Source organism: Penaeus chinensis, chromosome 11 (assembly GCF_019202785.1).
Source record: "Penaeus chinensis breed Huanghai No. 1 chromosome 11, ASM1920278v2, whole genome shotgun sequence".
In the NCBI taxonomy this organism is placed as follows: domain Eukaryota; kingdom Metazoa; phylum Arthropoda; class Malacostraca; order Decapoda; family Penaeidae; genus Penaeus; species Penaeus chinensis.
Genome location: NC_061829.1, coordinates 23,494,061 through 23,519,060, shown reverse-complemented (window position 1 = coordinate 23,519,060; position 25,000 = coordinate 23,494,061). Strand labels below are relative to the sequence as shown.

Sequence of the window (25,000 nt, the reverse complement as noted above, 5' to 3'; positions counted from 1 at the left end):
GGCAGAGGAACAGAGGACCCGAGATAGTGTTCCCATACAGTTAACATCCTGGCGTAGATCCTCCAGATGTGAGCCACGATAACCCCCAAGTAGCCGTGCAGGAAGCTCACTGTGGCGCGAAACCCCCGCTCTCCTTTTCGTCTTCCTGTGGCGATTCGTACTTTTCTTTGGAGATCAAGACCTAGGGCTTTCCTTAGAGAAGCGGCCGCAGGTTAAGGAAACTGAAGAACCCCTTTGCTCCAAGCTGTCTCCACCCCTCCTTGTTTCACCAATTCCACTTTGTTTCATTCTTTCGCCCTGTCCCGCCGTGTTTCACACTATTCCATTCTTTCGCCCTGTCCCGCTGTGTTTCACTCTATTCCATTCTTTCGCCTTGTCCCGCCGTGTTTCACCCAATCCCCCCCTGTTCCACCCTCCCCCCTGTTCCCCCCTTCCCCCCTGTTCCACCCTTCCCCCCTGTTCCACCCTTCCCCCCTGTTCCACCCTTCCCCCCTGTTCCACCCTTTTCCCACCCTGTTCCACCCTGTTCCACCCTGTTCCACCCTAACCGTATGGCGTGATCGTGTCGGTGCAAGGCGAGTGGGAGTTATGCACGGACGCCATAAACCCGCCTAAATGGGTGGCGTTTTGGGGGTAAGAGGATCACGAGGGGATTGCTGTCTGGGTCGGGGCGGAGGGGTGAGGGGTAGGTAGGTAAGGGTTGAAGGGAGTGATTAGGCAAGATGCTACAAGGTTGGGGGAGGGGTTCTGTTGCATATCAAGTGATTGGAACCCATTGTGACTGGATATTGTTAGTATCATTGGCCTATCTACTAAGACGTACGCGATGCACGCTGGCCTTAGGTTTCTCGTATTTAGGGAATGGAGATAGGATGAAATGGCAAGACGGCATCAGAGCCCGCAGGCAGCGAGGGGGGCGGCGTTACATATGCAGTATAGCATAAAGAAAGAGGATAAAAGGAACATGGGAGGGCTGGGTCTAATCCGAGGAAAGGACGACGAGTTTCTTTATGGAAGGATACTTGCTTAAACTTGTTCTGTGCGTCGCGTGTGAGTGTGATGGTGTTGCCACGTAGAATGAGTCACGTGATGAACGCAGATGAAATTTAGTGTAGGGCGGGAGACCGTCACGTGCTTCTCCGGGGACAAGAGAGCGGCAGACGCGACCTTGCCACGACACACGGAGAATATCACGTACATCGCTCGAGACCCGTCGCCTTAGCGTCTCCGGCAGCTCAGTCCGAGATTAGAGAGAGACCCGAGCCGAGATTACGAGACCATTAGCTTGGTACACAGAGGGTTTCACCTTGATGCTTCTCGGAGGACTCGTGGTTTAGATTTTTATATAATTGTCAATTGAATAACGTCGTAATTAATTTTAAGTACAATAATCCAGTCGGCCAAGTCCTTGGAATTTCTCCGGGGAATATAAACTGGTATTTGGGTGATATTTTCGACATTTTACACCCCCGTTAGAGTGCCTCCAAACCAAGGAATGGAAAAACTCGCCCAAAGGATAATCTGAGTTGTGGTGTTAAAACGAGCCTGTAGGTTCTCGGGGGTTGTTGGCGCCGCACAGGTGATGCTGCTGTTGTGGGTTAGGGGGTCATTACACTCCATTGATCCCTATCAGCAGTATCTCATCTCATCTCATCCTTCGTCCTCCTCCTTCTTCCTCCTCCCCGTCCCTCCTTCTTCCTCCTCCCCGTCCCTCCTCCTTCCCCCTCCCCGTCCCTCCTCCTCTTCCTCCTTCCTCCCCGTCCCTCCTTCTCTTCCTCCTCTTCCTCCTCCTCCTCCCCGTCCCTCATCCTCTTCCTCCTCCTCCCCGTCCCTCCTCCTCTTCCTCCTCCTACTCCCCGTCCCTCAACCTCTTCCTCCTCCTCCTCTTCCTCCCCGTCCCTCAACCTCTTCTTCCTCCTCCTCTTCCTCCCCGTTCCTCTTCCTCTTTCCCCTTCCTCTCCCTCCCCATCCCCATCCATGTCACATCCAGAATAAAGAGTTAAGGAAGGATCCATGGCGATAGACAGATGTTGAAAGCGTTTGAAGGCGAGTTTGTATTTTGACATCGCTGTTGCCACGCGCTTTCGCAAGCACAGAAGGCAACGCGAGCCGCATCCAGTCAAGTCCACTGGAAGGCAGTTGTATTCCATCTCGGGCTGAAGTTGAAGGTCGGATGCAATGGCCATGTTGCTGCGGCTTTTCCTCGGCTGATTTCCTCACACCACATTCGAGAGGCAGGTGGGCGTGTGGGCGGGCGAGCGGGCGTGCAGGTCTTTTCTAACGTCACATCGCCTCGGGATCTGTTGGGTCGGACGTTCTGTTCAGTTCAAGTCAAGTTTTGGGGAATGCTGGCCTGTTTGGGGGACGTCAATAAATTCTCGTTGGGTTTGTGTATTCCGAAGTTAAACGGCTTATTCCTGCACGGACGCCATGCGGGTCTTGGGTGGGGAGGTAGTAGAAGGAGACGCAGCTGGTGACAACAAAGGTCGATGGTGGCATTGAGGTAATGGAGGCAATCGTGTTATTTTGTAATTGCACTAACGATGCGCGTCGTGCAGCCAGCAAGGTCGTTCTCGGTGGCACGGGTTAACCTCTTGCCTTATTGCACACAGATAAGGGATTGTGGGATGGAGCGATGTGTTGGCGAGAACTGGCTGCACTCGAGTGCGATTATAGTAAGTGAGGGATAAAGCTTGCCTATTGGTTGAAAATCGTACAATTCCTTGCTATTGCGTGTAACTGAGAATCATTTTAAGGTATATATTCATGTATTTGATTTGAGTTTGTAGAGTGATGAGCAGTTCATATGTCTGAAGAGAATTGTTTCTTTTACCAAGTTTATAGACAATATTTTGAATTCCTGGATTTTCCTGGCGTTGCGTATCATCAGCGCAGTCGGTACAAAAGCGGTAGAACGGCAGTCGTTGCAAAGAGTTATTTTGTATTCCTGGCTTTTCGTTGCGTATCATCAGCGCAATCGATGCAAAAATGGCAGAACGGCAGTCGTTGTCGGTCGTGCGTGGGCTTCAACGTATCATATGAACCTCCTTTATTATTAATTTGATCGATGTACTCAAGCTCAAGGCCTTGCGTGTCTTTCAGTGGTATGTTGACGTATGTTGCATTTTGCCGGTATTTACTCTGAGCAACATTTGCTGCTCATGCTCAGCCGACGGAGGGGCAGGGGAAGGAGGGGAGTAAGTGGGCGCGTGCGCGCACGTATGTGTGTGTGTGTGTGTGTGTGTGTGTATGTGTGTGTGTGTGTGTGTGTGTGTGTGTGTGTGTGTGTGTGTGTGTGTGTGTGTGTGTGTGTGTGTGTGTGTGTGTGTGTGTGTGTGTTTGTCTGTCTGTCTGTCTGTCTGTCTGTCTGTCTGTCTGTCTGTCTGTCTGTCTGTCTGTCTGTCTGTCTGTCTGTCTGTCTGTCTGTCTGTCTGTCTGTCTGTCTGTCTGTCTGTCTGTCTGTCTGTCTGTCTGTCTGTCTGTCTGTCTGTCTGTTTGTGTTTGTGCGCGCTCATTCTCAGCCAGCTTTGGGTAGATGTGGGAGGTGGGTTGCCTGGGATGCGACGTGGGTGGAGAGGTTGCCTTTTGTGGGATTTGAAGAGTGTGGGAGGGTGGGAGGGGGTTGGGGCTGGGCGCTCCAAGTGAGGATTTATGACATCAAGTCATTAACTTAATCGATGTACCGACTTCATGGAAGTTCCATTGGGGGCCCGAAAATGCGTTCTAAATATTCCTGTGCATCAAAACCACCTTTTTAATTGCCAGACGCAATCTTACGGGGGGGAAATGGAAGACTGTGTCGTTCAAAACAGCGCATGTTTAGAATGGTTGATGAGCCGAGTCTCTCTTACGACATTCGGCTTTGCATCATGGCAAGAGGAGGAGTCGCCGGGTAAGGAGGCGACACCACCGCGCACCTCCTTCATGCCTCTCTCTTATGGTGGCGAGAGGGGCACGTGAACACACAGCACGCATGCGGATTACTTGCATTCACTCAGGCTCACCCATGTTTGTCTGCTTTCACTCTCTCTTTTCTCCCCCTCACCCTCTGTCTGTCTCTTTCTTTCATTCTATCTTATCCTCTCGCATTCTCTCTAACTCTCTCTCTCTCTCTCTCTCTCTCTCTCTCTCTCTCTCTCTCTCTCTCTCTCTCTCTCTCTCTCTCTCTCTCTCTCTCTCTCTCTCTCTCTCTCTCTCTCTCTCTCTCTCTCTCTCTCTCTCTCTCTCTCTCTCTCTCTCTCTCTCTCTCTCTCTCTCTCTCTCTCTCTCTCTCTCTCTGCCTCTCACTGTCTCTCTCTTTCTCTCTCTCTCTCTCTCTTTCTCTCTCTCTGCCTCTCACTGTCTCTCTCTTTCTCTCTCCTCTCACTGTCTCTCTCTTTCTCTCTCCTCTCACTGTCTCTCTCTTTCTCTCTCCTCTCACTGTCTCTCTCTTTCTCTCTCCTCTCACTGTCTCTCTCTTTCTCTCTCCTCTCTCTGTCTCTCTCTTTCTCTCTTTCTGCTTCTCTCTGTCTCTCTCTTTCTGCTTCTCTCTGTCTCTCTCTTTCTGCTTCTCTCTGTCTCTCTCTTTCTGCTTCTCTCTGTCTCTCTCTTTCTGCTTCTCTCTGTCTCTCTCTGCCTCTCTCTGTCTCTCTCTTTCTGCCTCTCTCTGTCTCTCTGTCTCTCTCTCTCATATATATATATATATATATATATATATATATATATATATATATATTATATATATATGTCTCCCCCTCCCTCCCCCGTCCTCCTTCCCTCTCTCCCTCTTCCCCTCTCTCTCTCTCCCTCTCCCTCTCGCGCCCCCTCCCCCTTCCCCTCTTCGACAATGTGCCCAGCGGCGATGATGTAAAGGCTTCCCTCACAGTGCAACATAGAAAAGGCAGGAGAATATTAGGGAGAAGGAGGGAGATTAAGGAAGCATAAGTGATAAAAAGGATGTTAAAGAAAGGGATTTTATATTTATCTTCGTCATGAAGGCAAAAATTAATGTATTTTTTTGGTTTGCAGGATATTGTAGTTTGTTTATTTTGAAGAACTTCATGTGCCAAAAGAAGGGACACTGTGATTGAATCAGTATTATTAACTGAAATCTGTGTTTATTCAAAGAAATTCATATATTGATAGAAAAAAGTATATGTGACTACAGTAACAAATGATGATAGTGTCATTTAGTGTATGAGACTTCAACGCAGCAAGGTGTTACAGTGCACCAAGTATTGTGTGATACAGTGTTGAATTGACGGTGCACCTGCTCTGTGTCACCGTTCATGCGCAAGTCGGTAGGTATCTCTAGAGTGCCGCTCGTATCGCCGCGGTACCTGGTGATGTGCTTCACCGGGCGGCTTTAGAAACCGCAAGATTACCGCCGGGAGGAGATCCAGCAGCGGTGGCAGCGGGGGCACAGGCAGGCTCCGGGCTGCCACTGCTGCTGTTGTGGCAGACGCCGACGCCGGCATGGATCGTCGCTCGAGATCGCCCATGAAAAAGCCGGAAATTAAACGGCGTCCGCTGAGCATCACGCGCCGCCGCCGCACCTCGGTGGACGAGGGCCGCCAGGTCACACACGCTCGCAGTAAGTACCTTACGACGGGAGGGCGTTACTTAAACCAGATGTAAAGGAGACTAACAGAAAAGAAAAAAAAAAACAATAAGAAATTGATTGTGAGGTAACTATAAAAAGGTTGTAAAACAAACACCCTCCCACATACAGACATACAAACACACCCACACACATACATATGCCGAAGCAAAGCATACACACACGTATGAATATGCTTTGAATATCCATGTAATAAGTAAAAGTTATTTTAGGGCGTCAGTCGAGGCAGTTTCGGTGGTTAGCCTGTGCGTCATCGTAATTAGAAACCAAAGTATTATTATTGTAGCGAGAGTTATGTGCCATAGAAAATTGAATGTTACTCTAGTCTTTAACAGATTTCCCAGGCTCTCAGCATGACTTTTGTTTGATATCGGGGAAAGTTCTAAGTAGGGACATGGCATGATGGGGTGAGCGAAGTGGCACTGGTTGTGGATTAAGGTTGAGCCGCTCCAGGGAAGCAGGGCGGCTGTAAGATTTGCATGCGGACCGCCGAAGCGAACGGCTGCTCGTCGGTCTACGTTTGTGCGCTTGTCAGAATATGGAAATGGAAATGTATGCATATATTTAATCATATATGTGTCTGGAAATACACCGTTATTGTTGACATCGAACGTATGTGTGTGTACAAACGCACACGCACAAACACACGCACACGCACAAACACACGCACAAACACACACAAACGCGCACACACTCAAACACACATACGTTCATATACGTTCGTACACGTTCTCTCTCTCTCTCTATACACACACACGCACGCACGCGCGCTCACACACACACACACACACACACACACACACACACACACACACACACACACACACACACACACACACACACACACACACACACAAACTTACAAAAGTGTAGAACTGTCTTTGTATTTATTTTGTTATACACCTGTGGTGATACTTCCCTGTAACCATTCTCAGTATTATTGTTATTGATTGTTGTTATTCATGTTCATTTCGTTATTGTTAATTCTGCCAGCCACATTAGTATGTCAACATTCCAGCCTAGCTTGCTCGCTAAAGCTGATTTGCATCGTGGCAGGCCGATACGGCAGCCGGTTTAAAGACACCAGGTCCGCGGAGCTCCATTGAACAAACTGGATCTAAGGAGTAGAACGGGTAAATAAAACTTAATATGGCTTTGTTATCTGGAATGGACAATGCAAGATACTAGATTGGCTTAGTTTGGGAAAGGTAAACAGCCAGGTTCTGGTGATGGCCTTCCAGTACCAGGCTTGGATTGTGAGGACTGGCAACCCAGCGCGGCAAGTGTCATTCACTGTGCCTCCTTCAACTCCCGCGACAGGTAAGATGGTGCACTTAGATGAGCTGTCGCCCAGGTGGCCCCTCGCACGAATCAGAGGGGAGAGATAGTGCGCCGTGCAGGAGGCCGGGAGGCTGGAATGAGGAAGGGGCGAATGACGACACGTAGGACCTGCCGAGCCAGCTCTTATTCAACTCCCCGAGCCTTGGCTGCACCTCTTTTTCTCGAGGCAGGCCATGTACTTGCTTGTTATTTAACCGCCCGACCTACCTGCCTGTCGGTCCAACGTACCTGCTTTTAGGCGTATACGTGTTGTGGAACACGGGGCGTGAAAGGACGACCGTGGAGGTGTGGGCGGGTGTAGGTGGGGGAGCGTGGGCGAGATAGCACCAACTCGACGGCAGGTTCTGCTGGCAGGACCAACGGGCTGGTCCATGTCCCGGTGCCAACAACCTTTGCCTTCTGATGCTAATATAAAGACAACACTTTTTGATTGCCGGGGGTTATGTTTAAAGTCATTCATTATTCGTGGTTTAATCAGATGCAGACACAAGTGCACCTCTTAAACATTTGGTGATGACTCTGGACATTGCTGCGCAGTAACCTTGAAGGGCGAGGGTTTGTTGTACTTTATTGCTTGGCCTTATCTTACATGGTCCTGCCGCTTGAGTTGCGATTATATTCAGATAATGGACTGGAACGCGAGCTGTTCGAGGGTGACGCAAGTGCCGTTTTTGGTAGATGGTCATAGTGGGCAGTGAGTTTTTGAAGTTTAACTCTCCTCTGGACACGCATTTCCTTTGACTGAAGGTAACCTATTTGTGGAAGCGAAGTCCGAAAATAAACTTGGTGGCAAATAAACATCTTGAATATTGTGGAGTCAGTCGTTGGGTTAATTTCACCATCCTGTTCCTGTTCTTCATGGCGCAACCCCTTAATCTCTGGAGGTGCCATTGCAGTTAAAGGAGGCGGAGCTTGACCTGAGGAGGCAAGAGGTGGTGGAGGTGGAGGAGGTGGAGGAAGAGACATTGGGGTGGAGGAGATGGAGATGAGAGGGGAGGCCGAGAAAGTAGTGGTGGAGATGAAAGAAGAAAAACAAACAATGTGGAAGTCTTTATGGAAGAATTGGAAGTGGGGGGGAAAGAGGAAAAGAATGAGATAGAAGAGGAGGTGGAGGAGAGAGAGGGGGGAGAAGGAGATGGTGATAGTATTATAAGAGGATGTGATTATGGAGTTTGTAATAAGTATCTTTTGTGGTTATACTGTATGGTGCCAAGCAATGCTACGCCAGACACACCTCTTGTCCTTTGATGCTGACGTCTTGTGGCGTTGGATGGCTGTGTGGGCGGTGACTGGTGCGCAGAACTCTGTTCTGAAGAATTGTTGAAGAATTTTTTCTTTTATGAAAGAAACGGTCTTGTTTAAGGTGCGAAATTCTTCAAGTTGGTTGGCAATTTCCCTCTAACCTTTTTTATGAACGGCGCCTAAGTAATGTGTTTCTTTCGATGGTCGTTTCGTGACTGTTGGATGTGAGTGATGGGTTCTGCAAAACTGCTGTGCTTATCTGGAGCGCAGGGGTGGTGTTTGACGCAGTGTCCCGAGGCCATCTGGTGTACGTCTCTCTCCTGGCGTGTTGGACTGAACGGGTTTATTACTGTACACTTTCCACGTGATCCGGTGTTTCAGTTGCCCTTGCAAATTACACGGCATTCATTTCTCCACAGCGTATCAGTGGAGGTAATTATATTTCCCCCGTCGCTTTTTGTCTTTTTTCTACCCCGAACGAGTGTTGTCGGTAAGTAGAACTCACGACCCCGTCAAGGCTTCGCTCTGCCTTCACATCATTAGCAGGTGCATGACGTCAGCGGCCGGTAACCGACTGCCTTGGTGGTTTTGTTGCATGTATTGCAATGCGGGGCCACGCCTTCCGAGTTAGTCACCTCGCCTTGGAAATGGCAAAACAAATATGTAAAGTTACTGCAGTTTCATCTAACTGTTCTATAACTGTGCTTTGAATGTGAAATCAGGTTTGTTTTTATTTTTAATTTGCTGGTAGATTATGATTATTTAGACTAGAGAGCAAAAGAAGAATTGAACATAAAAAGTGGCATATAATTCTCACGTTTTCGTTAAAGGAGCCTTATCTTTGGTTAAAAGGCAATAGGACCTTAAAGGCTTTCTGTAAAACTTTTTGAGCATTGACTGTCCTGTTGATCAACACTAGAAAATGTGAGCCACACGAAAAGTGTTGACTGTGTATTATATATACAAGAATCTAAGTTCATGAATGTTGATGATATGTGCTGAGTAGCCTGAGCAAAGAGGAAATGTACATTTTATTGTGTATATGTGCATGTATAAGTGTTTTTGCTGAGAATGTTTAGCGCCCGGACATAATAAACATTATATCTGATGTAAACCCGTAGCTGTCCGTTGTTTTGCAATGTTGGAATTAATTACATGGCAAAATACAAGGCCTGTATTTTACTGTACAGGTGTTCGAAAAGTGCAGTCTACAAAGACCATAGAGGCCAGGTGCTGCGCGTTAAATAACAATTATATCAGACAGGACGTCGTGTTGTGCCGAGCGTGATCTCACCTTTACAAGGTCCTTTCCCACATGCCTGATCCCTCCTTCACAAGGACTCTTCCCTCGCCCACTGCAAACTTCCGTCTGCATGAGATCTCGGAAGCACCTGGGTCTTGGAGTTATTTTCTCTCTCCTTCTTTCCTTCATTTCGTTGTCTCGCCCTCCTCCACCTTTCTTTTAACTTTCTTGATTTCGCATTTTTTCACTCCGGCAGGCTGGAGGAATGTCAGTTCGTCGGTTACGGCAGGCATTTCCGCCGTCTGACACCAGCCTCGAATTCGTCTGTACGACTTCTCCAGGTACATCGTACACACCCTCGTATGCGGGTCTTTGGCGTTTTCATGAATTTCTCGTTTCTCGGTCCGCTCCTTGTTATGCGGGATGCATGTGTACAGTGTACGCTGGCCGCATGGTTTACCTACTACCTACGTCATCGGTAAGGCGACGATGTACACAGTGTCGAAAATCTTAAAATCAGCAGGAGGCCTCTCTTTAGCAGTGGATCTTAAAGGCTGTTGGTAATGGTGATGATTTCTTAGGAACCTCGGAACGGGTGTTTGGAAGGTTGTGCTAGTACAGTGACCCCGGTAGTAATGGTACCCAGTACTTGCTACGCAGGAACGGGGATTCATTTCAAGTTACCATGGATGGGCATATAATCATCCTGCTGCATCACCGAGAAGTTCTAGCTTATGTATGAATGGTGATTATTTACAAACTTTCAGAATCATATAGATTTACAGTTTACAGATCAGTTTTCTGGTCATTAATGTGACAATGAATATCAGTTGTATAAGAGGAAGCGGTTGGTCATGTTTGTCATTGTTATGACTTTCAACTCGTAATGTAATTGCTGGTGTGGGCGATCAAACAGTTAAAAGATACAAGAGTTCATAATTGTGGCGTTTATAATAATATACTATATAAAACGCTAGTAATGAAGAAGTAGTAGTAACGTATTTTTCTTTGATATTCTGGATTGACAGTAGGCAATACAATGAAAACAATACAACCGCCCATGTAATGTAACCTTGATCATGACGCCATAATAAGCTTCTCGTTTCATCATGATGGAAAGAGCGGGGGCGGGGGGGCAGGAGCCAGGGAAGAGAGGGGTCAGAGGTAGGCAGAGGGCAACCCTCTGGATGACGTGTCCCCCCACTCCCCCCTCCTTATCCCCTCCCCCATGGTCCTGACCTTCGATCTTCACTGTCCTTTTGTCATGCCGAATAATGACGTGAAGTTGTGGTTATGCCTCGCCGTGCCATTGTCTTGCGTATCGTCGTAAGGACGTTGCAGAGCCGAGGGTCGTGATTACACGGGAGGCTTTTTTCTTCTTTTTCTTCTCGGCTGAATGGTTATTAAAAAGAGTGTATTGTTAGACATCATTAGGATTGTATCCTTGCTTGTATCGTAGGGTCTTGTGCTGTATTTAGTATACTGTAGTCTGCATCAGTCCCTTCAGCATAGGCCTAGTTGAATGTATACTCCTGATTGAACACTTTACTATTGAACTCGTGTTTTCGGAGTGGTATTGTGCTCTCTACATTATAGTTTTTGCCTGTGGAAAAAAGGGGAAAATAACACGAGAGACCCTTTTCTAAGCGAGCGGCCAGCAAGTACCGTCGAGCTGTAAAGATTTCGAAAAAAAAACGAGAAAAAAAGAACGGAGGAAAAGGTATTGAAAGGAGAAACAAAAAGTGTGTGGCCGCGTCTTCTTCCAAAGTTGCCATTTTGAAGGGAAAAAAAAATACTGAACTCGAGGACACGGATTTTCGCTCGGTTGAAACTGAATAGGATTGATTTACGATTTTTTTCTAAATTCTGTTGAACTTAGGCCTCGTGGGTCGGTGTGAGGATTTGGCTTTAGGAAATTCTGATGTGAAGCCTCGGTGCCTCGATGCCGTGAAGATAAATAGAGCAACGCATTCTCAAATACAAATGTGTAGGAGGCGAACAGAAATGCAAGATATCATTTTATCTTGCGTTTGTCCCTGTAGTTTTATTTCTTTTGTGATCACATCACGTTTGGAAATCTCTACTTTTCCTATATGATTTAATTGTGTGGCAACGACATTCTACTTTAGGCCCAAATTATTTCCCCTTTGTTGTTACACGATTGGACTATACGTATAATGATTACTAACACGCCCATGCAACGCAATTTATTTTTATATTGATGTAATTTGTGATGTTGATGTGTGACGTATATTAATTGCATTTATTTCTTTATTCCAGGTAAGTTCAACGAAACCACTTGCTAATGACTCCTCAGACCGGTAACGACCTTTTTACATCAAGGTAAGTTCGCTCTCGAGACCTCAAGCAGCGGGCAGGACAGAGAGCGAGGACAAAGAGGAAACGAACAAGAGGCAGGCGGAAAGAGCACACTGCGCGGGCTTGATTTACAGGCTGGCGAGTCGGTGATACTGCGAGCTTTTCGGGCCGGTGGGTAGAGGGGGAGGGGGAGGAGACAAGACAATAGGTCCAGGAAGGCGCAGGAAACGGGGCATGCCCTTGACCCTAGCTCCCTCCTCCTCCTCCTTTTCTTCTTTTCTTCTCCGTCGTCGGAGTATTCATCGCCTCCTCATTTCTGCTTCCTTCTCCCATTTTTTTTCTTCGTCGTTCTGGTCGTCGTCGTCCCCTTCGTCCCCTGCTTGCTGTTCCTCCTCCCTTTTCTCTTTCTCTTTCTTTTCCCCCTCCATATTTCCCTCCTCTTCCTCTCTTCCTGCTCCTTCCTCCTCCTCCTCTTCCCTCTCCTCGTCCTTCACCATCTCCTCTTTCCTCCTCCCTTCTTCCTTCCCCCTTCCCCTCCCCCCTCCTCCTCCCCCCTCCCCCTCCATTCCCCATATTTCATCGCTCGGAACAGGTTGTCTTAATGGGAAAGGGAGTGGGTGGTAGATAATACAGGCACGTTGACTGGAAGCGGTACTTCGCAACAGCTACGAGCTTTATACTGAGAATTTAAGGCTTCTGAGAAGTAACGGTTAAGTTCTACAACAACAACGGCAACGTAAATATATGATCTCTGTGATGTGTAACAAGTTGACAAGCTCGATTGCGATACAGACAAACAAAAGAAAAAAGCGCGGTTCTAACGATAAAACATGAAGGCGAATGTGCGCAGATGCAAGACGTGAAAGCTGAGTTGAAGATTACTTAAAAGGTTTTGGTAAAAGCTTCGGAAATTATCGCGTGCAATTTCATTGTAATTTTGCACGGGCGGGAGCCGCGTTACTGGTTAATTAAAGGCGGTTTTAATTACACGGCAGAAAATGTGATGATTAGTTTTTCATGCATGACGGGATGCCAGAAAATAGCGATGGGAATTTGATTACTTTCGTACACGTATTGATTAAGTACAAAAATATTTTGTTGACAGTTGCAACTCAGATCTTTCTTGCCTGATTCTCACGTTCAATATCACCCAATGTTGGTTCCGTGACGCTTTCGGGGGACCACGCGCCGCATCCGGCAAGGGACAAACACACAACTCCCCCCTCGAAACCGATACTTCCACACGTTTTCTTTGTCTCCGAGCCGATAGCGAAGGCACGTCTGCAGTCACACTTGCGCAGGCGTGCCCACACCTGCCCGCCCCTCAGGTATATCACTCCATTATACACCTTGTCACGCATACCTGCATATTTTAGTATGTGAGCTCACAACTTAAACTTGCTTTTCCCACGCCTTTTGTTTTTGGCTCAAGTTTGCTGAAGATTTTTTTATGCGTGTCATTTGTCATTTGTTTGCGGTCTTCCTTTCTTTTCTGCCTTAATTTTTCCTTTTATTCTCTAATTTTTATTTATTTATAGTCTTCTTTGTTATTGCTTTTGTGGGGGCAATTATATATGTTTTTCTATCGCAGGTCTGGAAGAGTTTTGTCGGAGCTAATCCTGTGATAATTAGGGAATTCATAGAACGTAACTAATTAAGGCTCAGACACCAAAGTAGGACGGAGGGAGTGAGTTGGGAATGGAGGATAAGTGCAAGATAAGACTAAAGGAAGAAGAAAGAACGCGAGAAAGGGACAATTTGGGAGAAGAGCAAAGTTTGGAAGAAAAAATGACGATTATAATGAAAAATGAATGAAGGAGTAAGGGACAAGAAAAAATGGAAGGACTGTAGAATAATAGAGGAAGATATTTAAGGGAAAGTTTAATATAAATGAACGTAAAATAGAGATTCGTTTTCGGGTTAGTAAAAGTCGGAATATCAATGACACTCTCCAATTTGTTAACTAGAATTCGAGAAAAGAAACAAATACACTTATAATTGGTGTAATTGTTCTTATGTCCTTCACGAGCAAAGAAAATTGGCGTGTCCTGAGAGCAAGACACTTCGGTTCATTTTCATTTTGGCGGTAATTAGACGCTCGGGTTATCCGTCTCGAGAAGAAAGGACACACTGACCCAGTCTTGGCGATGGATGATTACTATACGTGTATGTATTTGTTTATTGTTATTATTATTGTTACCTTTGATTATACATGTTCGCGCAAGGCTGGGTTATTTGTACCGCCTTATAATAATATGTTTATTCTGTAACCGAAAATTTACATTCTTGGCATTTTTTTATGGGGGCATACGGAATATACAGGTCGGACACATATATTTTCACGATAACAGAGGTTATGCACGAGATATCATCTAGGAATTGAGGCTCCACCCCTGAGACTGCGGATTTATGGATTCGGATACCCGAACGCGTGACGTCAATGCGAATCGGATTTATCTCGAGGTGTTATGAAAACGCATAGAGGCGTCGCAGTCAACTGAGGGCAGTTTGGGGCAGTTGAGGACACTAGAATCCACGTACTCTCGGCTGTGAAACGCAAGTGGCAAGGAAGGTGAGGAGGCCGATAATGGCTGGCCGGGCATGGCATTTAAAAAGGAGAGACCTTGGTATTAGGAGAGGGCTGTTTAGGTTATTGATTAAGTCTCCGGTTTCGTGGAAGAGGTGACGGCGACGGCGGCGGCGGCGGCGCGCACTCGTACATGGGCAGGCTTGCAACGGCCGCGCGCGCTCAACGCGTATTGATAAGCCATTATGTTTTTCTTTCGCCATCATGTTTACTGGTGTTCGTTTGTTCAATGAGGATTCGGGTTTTAGCTGCTCGGCTGAGAATAGTTACAAATGCAGACTGTTAATCCTTCATAACACATTCTTAATAATCTTTATTTATCACAGAGACCATGATACATTAAATAAAAGGATCTGGGTGATACAGGAATTAAATCCAATAAAACAATATTTACAGACCATACAAAGTCGGATTCCGACGCACGACTCGGCAGTCGCGGAAATAAATAAACACAGAACTGAACCAGTAAGCATGAGACTGAACCGGGAAAACATAACATCCGTACTTACGAATCGCACGTTTGAACCACCGAGTATTGAGCCAGCAAGTCCTATTAGGGTTACGGGTAGGGGGCCACGGTCACAGCGAGGTAGGGCGGACCATTTGTTATTAGTGGTGTATATTTTATGAGATTTTCATTTCTGTGCGATACGTTTTGCCATTTTGTCAAAATTAGAAGGCTGAGAATCACGGCGAAACGAAGAAAGTATAACGGAAGTGAGAAGGGGGAAGGAGGGATATGAGACACAGGCATACATACAGAGAAAACGAGAGAGAATGGGATCGACAGAACGTTGTAAAACAGCATAGTCTATGCGTGTTTACAGTTGTACATTTAACATATTTCTTTAAGAGCAACAGCAGCACGTTGAACAAAGGGTCATATTGTTGGCCGAATTGCGAATAGCACAACAAAGGGAAAAAAACTATTACAGGTTCTACATACGTGATCCGGTAAGCAGCTCTCCCTTGCATGTAAACACCTCTCCCTCCCTCTCCCCTTCTTACCAATTGTATTCCCCCACACCCCCAGCTCTCACCTGAGAACCCCCCTCCCCTTCCGTTCCTCCCCTCGTCTCCCCTCGGGCCTTGTACCCTCGGCGGCCGCCCTCCCGCCAGTGTCCTCGTGACGTTACCTGAGGTGGGGCGGCAGCCACGGTGCTCTGCGAAAGGATTACTGGAGGTGGTCGAGTGACCGCGTGCCCCCGCCACGTGCTGCGCCGCGATCTGTCGTGTGGGTTTTAGACCTTTCCAACATATTTAGTGCTTGCTTGCTTGCTGGCGACGAAGGAAAAACGATGGCAGTGACGGAAACAAACTGCATTTGTGCCATAAGAGGATATTGGTACATGGACAGTCGTGGCAATACCCGGTACTTGGAATGTATTGACTGGAATCTTGTGAATTCTCCCGACTGGAATTTGACCAAAGTGCGCTATTTACCTCATTTGACATTTGTAGATCAACTTTGTGTTCGTGTTCGTGATATACGAAAAGATGAAAGAAAAGTTTCTGAAATAACCTCTTCCTGCTCTTATTTGAGCACAACCTTTTTGGTACCATTTTCCACCGTGATGTTTTTAGCATTGGAAAAATAAGTGGGCTTATGTATCGAACCACACATGTTTATCTAGAAAATAGCGATAGGAAAATCGCTGTGTATCGAACCACAGTGTATCGGCAGGAGAATATAATTCTGGAGTGAACAAAGTTATTTCTGGATGCCGTATAAGCATTCGGAGAACGCTGCGAGAAGCAGCTTGTGCATGGCGATGGTGATGGCGGTTGAGGGAACTAGATTATTGACTGGCGAGGGGTTCGGGGTCCTCGGTGGGGTCGCCCATGCAGGAAATGGGTCCAACCCGAGCGGAGCATGTAGGGGAAGGCAGGGAGGGGTGTTCATGTACGGGTGGCGGAAACATGCGAGGCGTGGGAGAAGGGAGATCCGTCATGCGCACACACGTCAGCCGGAACGATTCGCACGGTCGATTTACTGTGATTCACTAGTATCGTTGTGCATGCTTGATTGGGAGAGACGCTTTAGCAGCTCGTGGAAGGGGGTCGTAATAGATCAGTGGTTACACAGGTCGTCTCCGGAAGGAGAAGCTCCTGTATTGACGAGATGATACAACTCTGCCGGTCATTCGGGCTTTGCCAAATCCAAACACTACAATTTTCTTGTAGTGGGTTAGACTTTTCCGAAGTGTTTTATCTGATAAGCTGATCCGCTTTAATTTTATTTTTCCTAATTCCCTGCGGCTCGGGGGATTCATTTCTTACAAGCAGATTTACATATCGATAGAATAAGCAAGAGACGGCATGTGCGTGAGCGGGCAGGCAGATCTATTTCCCAACGCCTGATGGGCTGGGCTGAAGGGGCGGGATGGGGTAGGGGTAGGTACAATAGGCCTGGGAGGATTCGTGAGGAAACCTCCTATCGGGGACTCTGCTAATTATTATTGTTGCTAAGGGCCAATGCTACCAGGAAACTGGTGCTTGTTTGTGTTTGGGTTTCGCCGAAAATAGTTTTGTCCCTCGGTTTCGCCGTATAATGGTGGAATTTAACGAGGGGGTTTGTGGTAATTCTCTTATATTTGTGATGATACATTGACCATAATATTTTTGTTATTTTTATTATTAAATGCATTTCTCTGTGTAGGACTATGGTCAAGAAAATAAGTTTACTGCATTTTACATTATTCAATAAACTACTATTTTGAGGCATCACTGACCTCCATCAGTAATCTCTATTTTGTTGTGTCAATGTAGACTAGCGCGGATATATATATAAAACAGTTCAGTTGGCGAAGAGCTGGAGGCTGAAAGGAAATCAAACCCATATGCCTATATTTTAGAGCCCGACGCGTGTGCTTGGCATCTCGAGGGAGGTTGTTGACACAAGGTAGCGCCGTAGGCCTTGGTTTCCTTTCATGCTCGAGTCTCGCGTGTCGGAATTGATGTGTGTGGTTATATGAGTTTACGTCGGTGGATATAATACAGAGTTGGGTGACCTTTCATCGTCATAACGACCGTATATGTTTATCTCATGACGGTGCGTGTGTATGTGTGTGCATGTGTGTTCGTGTGTATGTGTGTGTGTGCGTGTGTATGTGTGTGCGTATGTGTGTGCGTGTGTATGTGGATGTGTGTGTGCGTGTGTGCGTGTGTGTGTGCGTGTGTGTGTGTGTGTGTGTGCGTGTGCGTGTGCGTGTGCGTGTGCGTGTGCGTGTGCGTGTGCGTGTATATATTCGTGTGTGTGACCATAGCGTGCTATATGATATTGATGATAAACACACGTGTTCCCATGGCGGGTGCGACGTGGCCCACATTGTACTGGCAACAGCCGCCCCCCTCCCCCCCTCTGTCCCTGATGTGTGCTGACCTTCACATGTCATTATGGGGTCTAGTGAAACGGTTGGAAAGTGTCGGTGGAGAATGGCTTATTGAAACATTTAGAATATGTTATCGACCAATAAATGTAAAAGTTAAGAAACTATTCACTTTAAAGGATATACCTGTGTATATATATGTATAACTGTGTATATACATGTATAAATGTGTATATATATGTATAAATGTGTATATATGTGTATAAATGTGTATATGTGTATAAATGTGTATATATGTGTATATATATGTATTTATGTATATATATGTATTTGTATATATATCTGTGTATATATATATATGTGTGTGTGTGTGTGTGTGTGTTTATATCTTTTTATATATCTTTTTATAGAGAGGGATTTATTCAAACTTTTAAGAATGGCAAATGAGTACGACATAATTAAATGTTCGGGAAACATTAATGGTGGAAGGTATATTTAAACGCTCTAAAGTGGGGGTGAACATGTAAACAGTGTTGGTGTATGCTTCAAAGGTTATAAAAAATACCAACCTGATATGACTGGATTAGTATGCCACGTTTGGCACTTGAACAAAGTACGATTCAGTATCGATCGGGAAAAGTGTGCAAGTTTATGTCAATAAAATCATTCAGTATCGAGCAAGCGCCACGTATTATTTATTGGAAACGGTCAGGGTGACGCCAACCTCTAAGGTGGATCTATAATGGCATAAACACAGATTTTTACATTTTATTTTTATTGTCCTTAAAAGACGTACACGATGGATAATCCATAATTTTAGTAGAACTATTACTTTGTTTGGATAGCTGTCTTGTAGAATTTCGTGAAATACAAATATCAGAAGACGGGGGTAACCCATGGGCGAATGATGTGTGTGTGTGTGGGGGGGGGGGGTAGACCTGCGTTGTAAGCGTGGAGTATCAAGTGAAAGTAATCCCACATCTACCTTAAGCCCTCCTCCGCTCCCTCCCTCCCTCCCTCCCTCCCACCCGCCGACCGTCTCATTCATCCAGCGCTCGCCCTCCTTTTCCCACTTCATTTAGCATTGTTGCTCATTATTTTTTAATCTTTCGAGGGACAAGCGAATTCACTGTGACCCGCATGTCGCTCTTCGGAGAAGGGCAGGAGCGCGGCTTATCGCCAGGTGTGAGAGAGCGCCAGACATGCACCTGCAATTTCGACGAGGCTCCGATGGCGTAACTCCTGCTACGGGTCTCCCATTTGGAGGTCCAGCAAGGGAGTGTGTGTTTTTTAAGAGCCGTAACCTGTTTTCTTAATAGCCGTGAAGGCCTTATACTTGCAACGAAGGCAAGGCATAGATTTTTAAAAAAGTTTTAGGTACGGTATATTATTCTGCAGAATTTGGAGGAAAACTGCGATTTTGAATGGCTGGGGTGAAGTAGAAGTAGATCCTGCGCTTGTGCATGAGGGACAGAAGGTTTCAGTCCAAGATTTTTACAGCAAAGTGGATGACCAGTGCGTAAAAATATGCAGAAAGACAAGAAACGATGAGATCTCTTCCTATTAAGACGCGGCCTAATTTGAGAGCGATGCCTTGCGGCTGTTGCGCCCAAACGAGGCAGGCGGCGGCGAGCAGACACCACGATACACAAGTCTACATGTGGAGTACAAAGCAGATACAACCTGAGATTTAGTGTGAGGGACGAGCTTTGGCGTTAACGTATGGCAGATTCTGATGTAAATATAGTTATTTTACGGGGAAATTATGTTCTGTCTAAGGGCAGTCATTGTGTAGTGAGAATCAGGGGAGATGTCTTTACTTTGATGCCAGGCACCGTATATCAAATATTGCTTTCGAGGGAGGGCCAGGTCGAAGTGTAATAAGGTAAAGGAAAACGTTTTTAAGATACGGGTTCAATGTTCGCAACTAAAGATAATTCCATTCAGAACGGCAAAGATTTAGAATGATTTGGACAGGCGGAACTTCCTGTAGTTGCACGGAGTTGCGGTCCCAGTGCTGTAAACAGTTACATGCTGATGGGCTGCATGCAGAGGCCCGCATGGGAAAGCCCTCCTCACAAAGAGCCTGGGAAACGCCGCGTCTCCGTCCCACCGAGAAAGTGGCGGTGGTGGTCGGCAGGAAACACTCTCCACTAATGTTTTTCACCGTTACCCCGTGTGGTTGTTTGTGCGGTGGTGCTGGCGGGTTTCTATTCGCTATTTTATTATCTTCCAAAAGAGTTAATGGCGGTAAGTTGGCGAGTGCGGTTTAGAGGCAAAAGGAGGAGGAGGAGAGAAGAGGAGAGGAGTAGATAGGTTTGTGTCCCTCTTGTTAGTGTTGGTGTTTGTTATCGCTTGTCGCCGCAGAGAACGAGGCAGGTCCTTAACGCAACCGAGGAGTGTTATTCTCTGTCCACACCGGATGCCGAGCGGTGTCTTAAGCCTTCGGATCTCAGGAAAGTCCCGAGTTGCCCGAGGCGCACTGGCGGTCCCTTGGGTCCCCCCGGGGTAAAAGCGGCAGCGGAGAGGGCTTATTTTTTATAGTGTTTAAGTCATCGTAGAAAGTCGCATTGAATGCGCCTGTTGGAAACTTCTCCATGGATCACTGCACTTTGCGCATGACCTCGGCGGTTGTGTGCTAAGCTGGGTCACATTAAGATGATGGCCGTTTTGTGACAGCTTAGGACAGCTTAGGTTAAGCTGTGTTTCAGACCAGTGGATTGATAAAGAATCTGGTTGTCTGATTATGTAATGAATCCTGAGTGAAAATATTTCCGGACACCTAATGTTTTTGTCTCGATATATTTTAAAAAACGTACTTTTCTTTTCTTTGGGGATTAGTAATTCTAGGGTGTCATGCATATAACCCAACTTAAGTGTAGGGATACATATCATACATTCGGTGCACAGGTCTTCAGTACTGATACCTGTGCACCAAATGAGTGAAGTTTATTATTTAGTCTTTGTTTGAAAATGGGTATAATTAAATAAATAAGCAATTAGCCATTGTTTCTTTATATTTTACAGTACTTGATTTGCTAGCTCACTAATAATACAGTGAAAACCTCATATTTATCTTTACATGTTATTATTTATACTGAGGAGTAGGGTATTTGCGGCGCAGTTCTCCGGGCGCGGTCTGTTGTCTTTGTCGTCCGCCTGTGGTGTGACGCCCGCGCAACCTATCACGTCCTACCAAATAACGTTGGACCGTAACTTGAGGGTGCGGTGGCCAGCGTTAGAGTCCTTGTGCTCTCCTTTGTATTACTCTCCTTTGTTTCAACTTTGTTTCTTTGTTTCTCTCTGTTGTTTATATTGCCTGGATCGTTTTGTCATTTACTAATGCTAGGTCTTGCTGTGTGCAAGTTTACCCTAGTAACCTTCATTAATTTTGGAACCCTTGTTTTGCGCCAAAGTAAAAAGACGGTTTCATAGCGACGCGTGCGTGCTTCGAGTGTTAAGTTCTCTGGGGATTTATTTGGCCTTTCATTTCTCCGTTTGTATGAGGGTTTAATTGTGTCTGATGTAAATATAGTTATTTTACGGGGAAATTATGTTCTGTCTAAGGGCATGTGTGTCGTGTCGTTTGTTCATTGTTTACACACTGAATATATGAGTCAACAAGCAACGTGGATATGTGTGTGACGTTCCCGCTGTCGCCCGCCTGTCGCCCGCCCGTCGCTGGGTTTCGAGTCCTAGACGACGGCACTTTAGCTGCGCGACCGCCGCCGTTTTCCCGGGCGACGACAGAGAAGGAATCCGGGTTCTTGTCCATTCATCTTTTCAGCGATTTTTTTTTTTTACATAACTTGTTTTGTTTTTGTTCATAATTGTATATCGATATGCAGGTTTCTATTTTTTATTTTTTTGTTTTCCCATGTTCTGACTCACTTGTGTCCACCTTGCAGTTCCTTCTCTGTACTTCTTTTCTTCATGGTCCTCCTCCTATTTCCAGTCTCCGACTTCTTTCATTCTATTTCTCCCTTCTCCATTTGTTTTCATCCCCACCTCCTCCTCGCCTTCTCCCTTCTTTTCCGTTTCCTAACTGCCGTTCCTGCTACTAGTCGTTACTCCTCCTCCTTCTCCTCCTGCTCATCCTTCATTCCTTCTCTGGTTTTATAGCTCTTACTCTTGTTCCTCTTCCTTATCATCACTGTAGTCGTCCTCCACGCTTCTCGTTCATGTTCTCCAGCATCTGTTCCGTCCAATACTCCTCTTCCTCCCTGATGCTGCCTTTCGTGAAATCAAGGGCATCTTTGGAATAGATCCCGCCCCTCCGCCCCGCGTTCGGCGCCGGCGGGGAAGACGTCCTTCGGAACGGCCGGAGGGAGCGATGACGTGTAAAGCGGAGCGCCTTCTGCCGTGCCACCTGTCTCCGATTCCCTGTCGCCTCTGCCGCTCCGTCCCGCCTCCCGCTGCTTGCAACTCTGCCGCGGCCGCCGCCTCCGCTGTCACAGTTGCAGGGAAAGAGAAATCCGTGGGTAATGGTGGTAGAAAGTTGAAAGCCGTTGAAATCGCAGGCTGCTGTGTGATGAATTTGTTATGATAGATCGGCAAATAGGCCGGGGGCGCGGGGAGGGGAGAGGGGAGAAGGAGAGGAAGGGGAGGAAGGGAAGGAAGGGAAGGGAAGGAGGCTGCTCGGAAACCCAATACTTTTTTCCCTCCGGCTTAAGCAAAAGGACGTAGGAAAGGTATTGTTTGATACATTTACCTTTGATTTTATTTGGGATTGATTATTGAAGTGCAGATGGCAAGTCATCATGTATCTTAAGAATAAATAGTTCCAGTAAGTAGTGGAAGGTGGCGGGGAATTGGTGGCAGAAGGGGTAACTCTGCTCACCAGCACGCTTTGTTGGTAGCAACCGTTCAGTGCCGCATCGATCCCGACTCTACTTCTCTCGTCACATGTCTACCCTTGCATGTCTACCAATCCTTCGTCTACCGCTACGTGTCTACTCTCGGTTATCGATCCCGTTTTCCCTCTTCTGGCAGGACATTTTTGCACTCCCGGCGCAAGGCTCCCTTCTTGTGACAACGAGAGTTATGACGAAGATGGTCATTGTTGCGAAAATGATTGACACTGACAATGAGAGGGGAGGCGAGAGGGCGAGGGAAGAGGAGGAAGGCGGTGCCTGGGGCGGGGTGGGTTGGAGGGGGTCCCGTGGTCGACAGGCAAATGGGGGATAGGGAGGAGGGAGGGGGACGGTACCTGAAAGCTGGTGTTAACGAGCATCTTGGTCGAAGGCGGCGTCAGTCGTTACAACCGCAGAAGTAGCGGCGGGAATACGGGAGGGAAGAAATGAAGGAAATGAGGGAAAAAAGAAAGAAGGAGGCCAGTGGTGTGTCGGTGAGATTTGCGGTGCTGCTTGTACGTAGGCCTACTTTGGCATAAATCTGGATTTTTTTGTTTTGTTTTGTTTTCTTAGAATTGTTATTTGTAGACATCACAAACTTGTACTCCGTTCGATTTTGAGGGATGGGGTAGTAGTTGTAGAATAACCACAAATGTATTCGTTTGTGGTGTTGTTTAGGTTGATGACCAATACTACATCTCACTCACACACTCACACACACTCACACTCACACTCACACTCACACTCACACTCACACTCACACTCACACTCACACTCACACTCACACTCACACTCACACTCACACTCACACTCACACTCACACACACACACACACACACACACACACACACACACACACACACACACACACACACACACACACACACACACACTTATATAAATGCGAACCAAGAAATATTTTGTTCTTGTATTAGGTTTTGCTTTTAAGGTTGCCTGCTTCTACCAAGATGTTTGGGATTAATGTTAGAAACTATTGTTTGTTTTTATTCTCTCCTGTGCAGTCTAGAATTATGCGCTGTGCCTTAAGTCATGCTCCTATGAAGAAAGGCTAACTCGGCCTTAATCTGGCCGTTCCAGCTCCGACTGAGAGGTCCTCGTGGCCAGTGATGTATAGCAGCGAGTTGATGAAGGCTTGTTTATGGTCTCGGAATGCGGTGGTCACCTTGCCCCGCCCACGCGGCCCGCACTCCACCCGACCTTCACAGGTGCTCCTCGCCTACGTGGGGCACGATGGACAGCGCCGTCGAGGACCCCTGACCGGCGCCCATTCTTCGGTGGAAGGCACTCCGGCTCCTCTAAGGCCGCTAAACATGCAGACCTTTGGCCCTTTGATTTGGCAAAAGTGTTTTGTATTCGGCCGGAAGTACGAGAGGCCTGGTTCGAAGGAAGCCTCCGCCCAAAAAAATCTAGTTCGCCTTAACCTTCAGACGGTGGCGAGGGCGGAGGGGGAAGGACGCACCTGACGTGTCCGAGGGCGCCCCGCACACCTCGAGCATCCGGGGCCTCTGCTTAACGTGGTGTCGCCGAAGCTTCCTGAATTAGAATCTCATAGCTCATGTTCTGGTGATTTTAGGGAGAAGGGGCCTAGATTTGAATGTTCAGGGGAAAAAAGTCTATTCCGGAAATCTCTACAAAGAATTTGACTAGCATGATTGAGCCAGTGGGAAAATTGCCCGCCTGTTACCCCAGTGTGGGGCAAGGGCGCTCCTGTTGCGCCAGGTGTGTAGAGGCGGACGAGGCATTTCCCCGAGACGAGAGAAGCTGACGTCAGCGAGTCAGTCGTAAGCCGAAAATTGGCGCGGGAAATGGTATCCGGATTAGCAGTGATACCAGAGATTACTGTTTATTAGGGTTCTCTCTGATATGTAAAAATGAACCGATAAGACGTCAAGAGCCTTTGATAGATCCCGATAAGATCACTCATAAATACATACCCATTTGGACCTCTCGTTCGACCCTTACGCAGAATCCTTGCTTGCATTTTGTTTCAACTCTATGCAAAGGTGTGGGTGCATGTTTGCATGCAAGGGAGTGTTTACGGGGAGAAGGAATTAAAGTGCATTGTACATAGTTATGCACCCTCGTGTACAGTAAAGTTGGATTACTGTAAATGTAAAATATTAAGTTAACGAATTGTTTAGCTGCATAGATGTGTTTCAGTTACACAACATTCGGTGATCTTCAAATTATGATTCAGTAGTTTTTATAGAAATTATAAGTTGCACTTATGAGGCTGTTTTTTCGTGTCAGAAAATTACAAAGATCACGAGTACACGAGTTTTGTGATTTATAGTATTGTTTCTGTTCTTGTTTTAACTTTATTAATTTCCACTTGATTATAGACATTTATTTTAAAATATATACACCAGAATCGCACGCAGTGTAATTATCGCCTCGTAATAGTCGTTCCGTCCCAGCAAAACTCTTCGCAAACTCCAACTTGAGAGTCACGTATTTAGGCAGTTA

The 25,000-nt window shown here is 46.6% G+C and overlaps 1 protein-coding gene across 7 annotated transcripts in view; it reads left to right on the top strand.

Moving 5' to 3' along the window:
* The window catches only part of LOC125030844 (katanin p80 WD40 repeat-containing subunit B1-like), a 225,043-nt gene that overhangs the window by 121,109 nt on the left and 78,934 nt on the right, over positions 1 to 25,000 (top strand). For 5 of the 7 annotated variants that reach the window (XM_047621162.1, XM_047621164.1, XM_047621163.1 and 2 more), the window contains exon 1: positions 19,610 to 19,910. The exons of 1 other annotated variant lie outside the window; for it this stretch is intronic. In XM_047621162.1, the coding sequence (XP_047477118.1) occupies positions 19,625 to 19,910 (286 nt within the window). In that variant the 5' untranslated portion in view covers positions 19,610 to 19,624. Of the gene's footprint in view, positions 1 to 5,007; positions 5,573 to 19,609; positions 19,911 to 25,000 lie in introns of those variants that run through there. One more of the 7 variants, XM_047621165.1, reaches the window with a different exon arrangement.